Raw genomic sequence first — 10,689 nt, 5'->3', positions numbered from 1 at the left:
AAATATTTGGGATACTCTCATGGAATGTGATATATAATATATCTATGAAGTGCACCATTTTTATTTACTTTAAATAATGAGTTGTATCATCAATTTCTTATCAAGTATTATTGAAATGCGTCAATCTCTTATTCGTTCATATCATGTATCAAGATCCGTTAAATTCTTACTATCTTTTTCGAATTTGAAATGGTATTTCGATAATTTTAAAATTAAATAAAATATGTCATTATTTAGATTTCATATTGATGTTTATGTTTAATTATTAAATTTGCTACCTTGCTAGCGTATATCAACGAAAAATTACTATTAGACAACTAAGAAAATAATTATCACGTGTTGCTAAAAAAATTATCCCATAAGAATATTTTAATAGATCATATGTTTGTCATTTTTTAAAAATTTTACTAAACATATATTCGTTTATTAAAATTTTATCTATAACTTTAACAAATTAATATTGAAATAAAAAAAAACTCGAAAAACCGATAAAACCGAACCAATCCAATCCAATATAGTTGGTTTGGTTTGATTTTGATAAAAATCGAACCAACCCGGTTCATGTACACACCTAACTATATTGATACAAGAATCCCGTATAGAAGGAATATCAGGAAGGGCCAGACCACAATGGGCTATTGTACGCAGTTTCTGCACCATATTGTTTCCACGACTCGAATCAGTAACATTCTGGTCACATGGCAGCAACTTTATCAGTTACGTCAAGACTCTCTTTTGTTATATATAAGAAATATATAAATAATTTTACGGTTACTGAATATAAATAATTTTCATCGCGAGCTAAAAGTGATATTTGACTACAAATAAACCTAGATGACAGTTGATGGCTTAATTTTGGGATAAAAAACTTATTTTTAAGAAAATAATTGAGAAAAAAAAAAGTGTACTCGGACAGTATGCAGTAAGGAGAGAGCGGCTATAAATTGGATACAGAGAGAAAAAGCTAACACAGGGGAAGGTTGGGAAGGAACAAATCCCATTTGGGGAAAAAGCAAACTTAATTCCCTCAAATTTAGAAAAGGGGAATTATGGGAATTGAAATTCGACCCGCCAACAGTGACAGTGAAATTGGTAGTGCGCCGGTGGTAGTTGGACTTCAACCATTTGCGCTAGTTGACCATATAGCTAAGGTTGATTGGTCTCTTCTCTCCCAAATTCCCGGCGAACGTGGTGGCTCCTTCCCTGTACTTCTCCTTTCTCTCTGTCTTCTCGTTTTTTTTTTAATTATTCTCAATTTTTCCTGTCTCTTGATTCTAAATCTTTCTTAATTGCTTGTGATTTCTAAGTTTTGAGGATTCCATGATTTCATAATAAGAAATGTTTATTGCCAATTGCTGCAAATTGGATCTTTAATTCCACTGTCTCTCTAACTAAGAAATGTGCATATTTTCAGCTAGCACTGTGTGTATGTGTGTGTTTGATTGTCATTTTTTAGATGGGGGTGGGACTAGGGGCGGATTTATAGGGATTATTATGGGGCACGTGAATCCATGCTCTTTCTGCAACATTAAATATTTTATGTACATTTTTTCTAAAATTGATATATTATTAAATGTTGGCACCCATGTTTTAGGAAGGTTGAATGGTGCAGTTGGTTGAAAGTTGAATTATTTTCTAAGAATAATAGGGATCAATTCCCACATAACACATTTTTTTCTTCTTTTTTTAATTAATAGTGCACCAATTCACTAGAAATACTAGATCCGCCTCTGGGTGGGACAGGGAATTTGGCAGCTGGATTTGATTGTTGTTGATTGAAGCTATCTAGTGCTTTAAAATTCAATTGGGATTGCATGCAGATGATGCTCTTCAAATTTAGAGTGATGTATTGCTATAATAAAATCAGTGAGTAACAGGACAGGTAAAAACGGTATGAGACAAACAAGAGTCAACTTTTTTCCGATGAGGTTTTGATGTATCGCAGAATCCGAATAGTGTCTTCTTAAGTGAGTGAGATGATCTCGGTTGTTCGTATATCATAAAGTTTATACCTTTCATATGTGATTCTAGAATTCAACATTATAAGTTGTTGATTGATTAAGTAACCTTTCCGGATTTTACTTCTACAGTCAATCTGAGACTGAAAACAGGGTTATATGGCATTCGGGATTGGACCGACAGAGAGTTGAAAAAATGCATTTTCCATTCTGTCGAAAATTCTCCCTTTTATCTAATCCATGTGGGTTTCATTTGTTCAAAAATTATATTGTTGTATAGTTTACTGTTAACTCTGCTTATTTGCAAACAGTTCCAAATTCAGAGATCATACTGTTAACTCTGGATACTGCTGTGAACACTTATTGGATACAGAAGATTCTTATAGCAGATAGTTGTGGCGTAGTTGTTTGGCTTATCTTACCCTTAACAACTAAGTGAGGCATAATAGTTACCTAAAAATGTGTGTAAACTACAGGCCATGAAATATTATGTTTGCTAGGAATGTCCTTAATTGTTTTAAAGAGGAGTCTGATTAACTAGTTCTAAGAGTTTTGCTTCTTTTTTCATTTGTTTTCCTTTGATAACTGAAGGTTGCAGTTGATGAGTTGAAGCATATACTCAACGAGCTTAATTCCCATATCCTTCCTTCTACTGATGATGAATCTCCATTGAAGACCATAGCTGGGGGCAGTGTTGCAAATACAATTAGAGGGTTGGCTGCTGGCTTTGGGATTAGTTGTGGAATCATTGGGGCTTGTGGCAATGATGAAGAAGGTAAATTATTCATGAGCAACATGGGCTTTTACAAAGTGGATATCTCAAGATTGAGATTAAAGAATGGAACTACAGCTCAGGTGAACACACTTGTTGGATACTAGGATTATGTATATAGATAATTCCCGGGTATTCAAAACTGTGTATTTCTGATGTACAGTGTGTTTGTCTGGTTGATGAAATTGGCAATCGTACAATGCGTCCCTGTCTCTCTAGCTCTGTGAAAGTTCAGGTGCTTGCCACTTTTATCTCGTCGAATTTAGTGGTGACTAATGATTCTAAATGGCGTGCAAAATATTAAGCAAAGTGATCTTAAGCATATCTTATTATTTCCTTGCTTATCAGGCAGATGAACTGAAAAGAGAGGACTTCAAAGGTTCCAAGGTGAGGATTCCCTTATTTGATATGCTGAACTCTTGTTTGCTTCTTGAACTTCTTGTCTCCATCATTTCTTATAAATTAGTTATTACGATATTGTATTTGTACCCAGTAATTTGAGTTCTTGTATCCATTTATGAAATCTTTTTAGTATCTACCACAAACTTGCTTTTCCTGTTATTACTTGCTGGAGGACAACTCTGGGAAATTTGTAGCATTTAGTATTTCTTACTTATTTGCCTTTGTTTTGTAACAGTGGTTGGTGCTGAGATATGCCATACTGAATATAGAAGTTATTAAGGCAGCCATCAAAATTGCAAAGGAAGAAGGCCTTTTTGTATCGCTTGATCTAGCCAGCTTTGAGGTAATTGTTCACATAGGCTACATGGTGTTATCAGAAGCTTGGCATTTCATTATTTGCTTTGAGTTTTTGAAGCGGAATGATTATCTGTCTTCTCAAATGATACGGAGATCTTATTTCGTACTCTGCATTTGAGCTGTCTGTAGAAAACAAAATTTCATGAGATAACAATTGGAGACGCTTAAAAATAACTCAAAGTTTGAATGGAACTCATATTTCTTCGTTTCTGTTGAAATGTGTCTGATTTTTCCTGTTACTCAGCAAAAGGATTTGTGATCTTCTCCATTTTTGGTTTTGGTGCCTTTCTGATATTCGTAATATATGGCAGATGGTGAGGAAGTTTAAATTACCTCTAATTGAATTACTGGAGTCAGGGAACATAGACCTTTGCTTTGCAAATGAGGATGAAGCAACTGAGCTGCTAAGGTGATTACCTGTCCTTGGATTGAAACTGAGATATTATATTGAGATATAACGTTCATGCAGTTCATGCAAATGAAGCTCCATGTCTTTTCAACATTTGGTGCAGAGGTGAAGACAATGCAGATCCTGAGGCAGCACTTGAATTTCTGGCTAAACATTGCAAGTGGGCTGTTGTAACCTTAGCACAAAATGGGTGCATGGCAAAACATGGGAAAGAGGTATCTCTTATCCTTCCCACTAGCAGCAAAAAATGCTTTAGGAAAGGACCTTTTTTCTGGATATGCATCCAATTACCGAAAGATGAAGTCCTTTTTTTCTTCTTTCAAATGCCTCAACTTAGTGATTCTTTGTCATTCATAGAGTAGGTTTGCTAGCAAACTTAGTAGCATTTTGTCGCTGTTGATTTTACCATTGTAACTTAGTGTTGGTTTGGTTAACAAAGATGAAGTATTTTGGTTTTCAGTTAGTCCGTGTTCCAGCAATTGGCGAGGCAAAAGTAACAGATGCTACAGGTGCAGGAGATCTGTTTGCAAGTGGGTTTTTGTATGGATTGGTACGAGGGCTGCCACTGGAGGAATGTTGCCGGGTTGGTTCTTGCAGCGGTGGGTCTGTGATTCGATCTCTTGGGGGTGAGGTGACTCCTGAAAACTGGCAATGGATGTACAAACAAATGCAGACAAAGGGAATCTCCATTCCAGAGCCAAGCAAATGCTTGTTGTGAGTCTTGTGATATATAAGAGTGATTTTGTTCTATCGTTACGAGGTTTCTTCTCCCTCCAGCCGAAACCTCTCCTCCCTTCCCCCCTCCCACTCAAAAGAAAAAGGACAAAGGAAAAAAGAGCAGCACTGTGTTTTTTAAGTGCCTACTCCTGCTATTTGACTTTTCAAGAAGAAATGTTGAACGAGGTTCCTATTATTGAATCCAGATGTCCAATTTAATTCAAATATCGTGATGCAGTTTTATGTACACTGCATTCAAATGCCATAGAGCAGAGAATCAAAGCTTCTATCCCTTCGTCCTGCTTCTCTGAGTTGTAGCTCGATGAACTTGATTGAACCTAGTTTGTACAATCCACGACCAGAACATGCATCTTCCTTTTTATAACGAGCTATTAGAAATGATATTCAAGTAGAACGGTGGTTCTCTGACTCGAACGGATGCATTTTTCTTTCTTTTTTAACTTTTTTGGCAGTGAGGAATGGCCCATGGTGCGATTAGAATCCTGCACTTAAGTACTATAAGATGAAGTTTTGATCACTAAACTAAAGCTCATTCAGCAATTTGCTTAACAAGAAATTCGCCCAAGTATAGTAATATAAGATGAAGTTGAAATCTCTAAACAAAAGCCCGTATGGAGATTTGCAAAACAAGAAATTTATCCGTCCGTTGGTACCACTAGAAATAATATGGAATAATAATTGAAATCCATTTAAGCAACAATGGAAAGAACAAATAGAAAAAAGCAAATGAAGATGGTCTGTATCGAAGACCCACGCAGAAGCACTCGCTTAATAATTATAGAAGAGCTCACAAACCCCACCAAGTAAGGTGACGATGATGATTGATGGCATTGCATCTGGAGTTGATGAGAAATCATAACCATTCATAGAACTAGCCCAGATTTACAACGATGAAAGTCCAAATACGTTGTACAGCTCTGAACTGAAGATAAGGAATTCAAATATAGAGCTAGTCGACACATATATTTTTTTAAGGCACTATGGAAATTTTACAATATATCCCATTAACTTTACCTATTGGAAGAGACACTTGTAATTATTGCATTAGCTTCGGATATCATGACAACAAATTGCAATTATACTGCACAAGTGGATGTGAATAGAATATGTAATACCTCAAGGTGTTTAGTTTTATTATATATGAGGTTCTCCGGCGACAGTTCTAATCTGAAATTTGATCAGAAACCAATTAGTGGAGGTAAAATACTTGGCTTTTAAAACTACAAAGGGGTCTGTCAGCTTGTTTCTGTACACCACATGGAGGTAACATGCACGTCTAACAAATACACACATTCTTTTCCTTTCATATATAACCTACTCAAACTTGTGAATTAAACATAACGATAAGCTCTCATTCAACCATAGTCATAAGTTTCCCTCATCTCCAAACTTAACAAACTAATACACCACCCCTACCTCAAAATCTCTACAGTTTAGGCGAACCATTACTACAAGCAGCTGTCCTCCCAATTCTTGACCAGACAAGGACAAGAAAGAGTAACCTAAAGATTTGGTCAGTTGCTTATGGAGTTATAGTGAAGTAGGAAGGTCATGTTGTCATTTCATCGACAGTTACTGACAGAAGAAAATGAATTGTGCATAACAAAGAAAAACACGGAGAGAGAGAGCTCTAACCCAACAAAGTCATATATAACTGTTTATAGTTCAACTTCAGAAGCATGATTGGACCAAAGTAAAGCAAGATTGCGTAATAAAACATCCAAGCAGAAAATATTACCCATTGTGCCACACAAAATCTCAATATTCTAACAAGAAATCTCTGAATATGAAAGAAGAGAGGCCTAAAGGAGGACATAACATCATCAAATATCCATCGGGGCAGCTCCCTGATCAGCAGGCGCACCCTCTTCAGGTGCTGCTGCCGGTTCATCACTACCAGCTTCATCTGGGGCTGCAGCAGGAGCTTCTTCACCAGCTATCTCAAATTCATTGATCAATGCTTGTATAGTTTCCTTGTCCAACATATGGAAAGCCTCTCCTACTCCTACCACTGCGACCGTGCAATTGGTGCTTGTTAGTTTTTCTCCTTGCAAAGTTTCTCTCAGTGCAAAGAGTGCGTCCTTAAGCAGGCTTTCCCATGAAGAATCCATGAAAGTCTCAAACCTACGTTCCAAGTAGGTTTTGGCAGCTTGTGATCGAGATCCAATGGCAAAAGCTTGATACTCGAAGTAGTTACCACTAGGGCAATTGTAATAAAGGTGAGCACCAGACTCATCCAGCCCACCAACAAGCAGGCCAACACCATAAGGCCGTTTCCAAGATCGTTGAGTGCAGACCTGCCACACAAGTGAATGTTAAGATGATATTGATCAAGAAAGAGGCATCAACTTTCAAATCAGACAGTTAGCCTCGCATACCAATAACAAAAATCCGTTCCATCAATATATCATCCTGACAAATTGAGGGAAACAACAACATATAGCTCAATATCCACCAGGACATGACAAAGGACTAAAAAGAATTTTAGTTTTTCTTCAGCTCTCCTCCATGAACTAGGGCTTTGCACATGTGCCATTTGCAGGTGCACTGATTCTCCGTAGTGAAGAGCTAAAGAACCTTGTTGACTTTTCTGTTTCATTACTGGAACAGAACTGTTCGAACATCAAGAATACCAGCTATCATCTAAGAGCTGAGCTCCACTTTTTCCTTCTGTAAGACATTTCGGGACAAATTATAGAAATCCTATATCAGGCACCACAGTTGGTTGCAACCTATCATCGTAACACCCGAAAAACTGTGCATAAATAAGATGTTCAGAGCTTCCCAAGACCATATGCTTTCTTGAGAAGAGCTAGAGTCTTTTTTTTAATAAGGAAGCTAGAGGAGTCCTCTTATTACTATTTGACATGAGCTAGTAAAAGAAAAGGGCAGCCCGGTGCACTAAGCTCCCGCTATGCGCGGGGTCCGAGGAAGGGCCGGACCATAAGGGTCTATTGTAACTATTAACTAACTAAAATATTATATTAAGAACTCAGATTGGTAAACTTGATGTAACCTTACTCTGAATTGTTAAAGCAGAAAGAATATGACAATTGTCTACACATCAAGGCTTGTAAAAATGACTCAAGAAATTAATGCCACTCAATTTTCTTTGCAGCCCTCTAGTTTTAACAGTTGCCGGAACACAACTTATTCCACAAGTCTAAGAAGGTATCATTGCAAATTGGTCAATTAAGCCATACACTACTTCGTTCATTTTTTATCCCGTGCATGTCTATATTTCTTTTGCCTCTATGGGAGATTTCTAGAGTTCGCGGAATTAAGTGCAAATTTCAGAATCCTCAGAATTTAGACGTGTGTGAAAGTGTTTAGAAGTAAAACCTCAGGACCTACTTGAATTGCAGAATTACCAACAGTTAGCAATAAGAAAAATTTCAAGGAGTGTCTGCAATAATAAAATCATGGAACTCAAAAAATCACAACGTAAGGCTAAAGTGAAGTTTTAGACTGCAAAACCCATTCCATATTTTCTAAACACGAAAAGTAGAAGTTTCTAGCGGGTGAGTTCTAAAATGTACAATACTTTTCCATAAAGACAGAATAGGCAGCATATAGTAGGTACCTAATTCAAATAGTCTGAATTACACTGTACTTCCTTACGAGAAGATTAAGAATGATCGCTTATGATAACAGCTTGAACAACACTAGCTATTACGACTAGGCCACACATTGCAGCAACTCATTTATTACCATGTTCCCTCATTTGGCAAAGTATCTAATTTACTCAAGAACATATATTGATATCTGACAGGAAAATCCAACGATCTTATACCCAGTTTTAAGGCACATTTAATTACTCTAGAGGTAGCACTTCATATTATGGCACCTCATTTGCAAAGTGGAAGTGGGAAAAAGTTTGGACAAGCCGGGCTATAATGTGACTATGATGCAGCTCCAGGAATGACAAATGCATGTGCAAACAATTAAAGTGCATCAGCTTTAACAGAAGTTGTTAACAGTAAAATAGAATGGTAACTAGCTCCAAATAGATCGCCCAAGAAAAAGCATAGCACCTATAAGCTTCAAATATGCAGCAATTGGTAAGTAATTTTCTTCCATTCCAAGTTTCGAACTGAATATGGATATTTGACAAGTGAAAAACAAACATAAATTAATTCTAGGACCACGCAAGAGTATTTACAACAAACCTACTTTAGTCAATGGAGCAATAAAAGCGTTCAAGCTATATTACCAATCTGTTGAATGGTCACTCGCTAAAGCTCATGTCTACCGTTTCAATAACTATATCAGATAAGTAGTTCTTATGCATTTTAAGAATCTAGGGAGCCGGACCTAAATCTTTTACGGTGCAATCTTCCTATAGTTGCATAGTTGAGAAAACTGCTCTATTACTGAATATATCAAGAGAGCAGCACACAAGTCGACAAAGGGAATACGAAATAGGAACACGGACATCGATAACCTTCATGCTAAACCAAATTAAGCTACGTCTCATTGCATTGAAGTTGTGACTCAATATCACTGGCAATGGGAGGAAAGCAAGGAAGAAATGAAATTTTTTGAACAGATTCCTCCTCCGCCTCCCACCCTTTTTCTTAGAACTATTGCTTATTTACTCACTTTGTAAGTAAAAGAGAGGCGCAGCTAGAGATAATGAACGAGAAACTACTAGCCAAAAGGAACACAAACACTTCAATTCAACAAATGATACTAATACTATACAACAAGAGCTTGAGAAAAATCCAACTTGTAATGAATGAGAAACTACTAGCCAAAAGCAACATAAACACTTCAATTCAACAAATGATAATAATACTACACGACAAGAGTTTGAGGGAAAATCCAACTTGCTTTCCCCAGAAGGGAAATTCTGAAACCAGAACACTAGTTCCCCCTTCGAACCAAGCTAAAATCAGAGGTGGATCCAGGAGTTTAAGGCAGTGGATATAGAGTACCACTGCACCAACTACTCCTTTGTGACAGTAAATGCAAAAAAAATCATAAATTTCCAATCCAAAGTTGTTTCCTTAGATATCTATAGCTTGCACCCGCTGCCAAAACCTTGCATTCTGCGCATGACTAAAACCCTAGCCCCTCAATTTCAACAGCGCAACAGACGAATTCAGCTCATCAGCAAATAACAAACCGCAAAAAAGCAATCATTTAAGCAGATATCAGATACAAAACAACTTAGGGTTTTGAGAAAGAGCGAACCTGAGCTTTATCAGCGAGCTGAACAACAAGGCGGCCTACAGGCAACGGCGACTCATAAGCGTAACTATAATTAATGCACTCATTACGCATATAACGAGAAAGTACACGGCCGTCGGCAGTAAGTCCGGCGATTGCAACTCCGATGTGGTCATCAACTTTGAAGATCTTCTTCTGGTGAGAGGATAACTCAGAATTCGCCTTATTAACGCACGCGAGAATCACGTGCGTCTTCGATCTCAAACCTATTGCCGCTGAACCTTGCTTCACTGCCTCCATTGCGTACTCTACCTGAAATAGCCTCCCCGCCGGTGACCATGTCGTCACGTCGGTATCGTACTGGTTTCTGAACATTCTGTTTGTCAAATGTTAGGGATTATAAAACGATGTCGTTTTTTGGAGTTTGGAATCACACACTTTGTGCAATGCGAAGCCTTTCTGTTTCTCTCCCTTTAATGGAGTTGGGAGAGTGAAAGCTTTGAGTTGTCTTTTCTTTTTCTTCAAGGCAAGAGTGAAGAATTGGGTTTTTTCTTCAAAACCCAACAAGTAACTAGGGCCGTCATCATCATGGGCCATCTGCTAACTGGATGGCCCAATTACGGTTATTATGAATGGGCTGGAGATGGAAAGTATGGGTCCAGTATCTCGAAATTGATTGGATCCAAATCCAAGTCCTTTATTCTTCATGGAAGAATTAAAAGGAATTTTCATAAACCACTATAGTTTAGAGCCTAATAACTACAATTTGCCTAATTACCATTGGTAGCTACTATTCAATTGTTATTAACTTGTATCAAATGCATAACAAATACAATATGTGTCAACTATATTCATTCGCGCAACGAATACAACATGTATCA

General features: G+C 37.3%; 2 protein-coding genes across 2 annotated transcripts; one reads left to right on the top strand and one right to left on the bottom strand.

Annotated features, from left to right (window-relative positions):
• The first annotated feature begins 909 nt into the window (after nucleotides 1-909).
• Nucleotides 910-4,862, top strand: LOC107822147 (uncharacterized). The gene is made up of 8 exons (XM_016648652.2): nucleotides 910-1,205; nucleotides 2,550-2,813; nucleotides 2,894-2,965; nucleotides 3,079-3,117; nucleotides 3,368-3,475; nucleotides 3,801-3,898; nucleotides 4,002-4,113; nucleotides 4,359-4,862. The coding sequence occupies exons 1-8, from the start codon at nucleotides 1,050-1,052 to the stop codon at nucleotides 4,614-4,616; spliced, it is 1,107 nt and encodes a 368-aa protein (XP_016504138.1). The 5' UTR covers nucleotides 910-1,049; the 3' UTR covers nucleotides 4,617-4,862.
• Nucleotides 4,863-6,270: 1,408 nt separating this feature from the next.
• Nucleotides 6,271-10,328, bottom strand: LOC107822157 (proteasome subunit alpha type-1-B). Its single transcript, XM_016648663.2, has 2 exons — nucleotides 9,833-10,328; nucleotides 6,271-6,933 (listed from the first exon to the last, which is right to left on the bottom strand). Exons 1-2 carry the CDS (start codon nucleotides 10,181-10,183, stop codon nucleotides 6,460-6,462), a joined length of 825 nt encoding a protein of 274 aa, XP_016504149.1. The 5' UTR covers nucleotides 10,184-10,328; the 3' UTR covers nucleotides 6,271-6,459.
• Between the last annotated feature and the right edge of the window lie 361 nt (nucleotides 10,329-10,689).

This window comes from Nicotiana tabacum, chromosome 16 (assembly GCF_000715075.1).
Source record: "Nicotiana tabacum cultivar K326 chromosome 16, ASM71507v2, whole genome shotgun sequence".
Taxonomy (NCBI): Eukaryota; Viridiplantae; Streptophyta; class Magnoliopsida; order Solanales; family Solanaceae; genus Nicotiana; species Nicotiana tabacum.
Note: the sequence above shows the minus strand (reverse complement) of the source record. Positions and strands in the feature narration are given on the sequence as shown.

Coding starts and splice junctions, on each gene's coding strand:
- LOC107822147 (XM_016648652.2), top strand. CDS start 1,050: ATGGGAATTGAAATTCGACCCGCCAACAGTGACAGTGAAATTGGTAGT. Junction 1,206..2,549: donor AACGTGGTGGCTCCTTCCCT/GTACTTCTCCTT, acceptor TGATAACTGAAG/GTTGCAGTTGATGAGTTGAA. Junction 2,814..2,893: donor AGAATGGAACTACAGCTCAG/GTGAACACACTT, acceptor TCTGATGTACAG/TGTGTTTGTCTGGTTGATGA.
- LOC107822157 (XM_016648663.2), bottom strand. CDS start 10,183: ATGTTCAGAAACCAGTACGATACCGACGTGACGACATGGTCACCGGCG. Junction 6,934..9,832: donor AGCTCGCTGATAAAGCTCAG/GTTCGCTCTTTC, acceptor CTTGTGTGGCAG/GTCTGCACTCAACGATCTTG.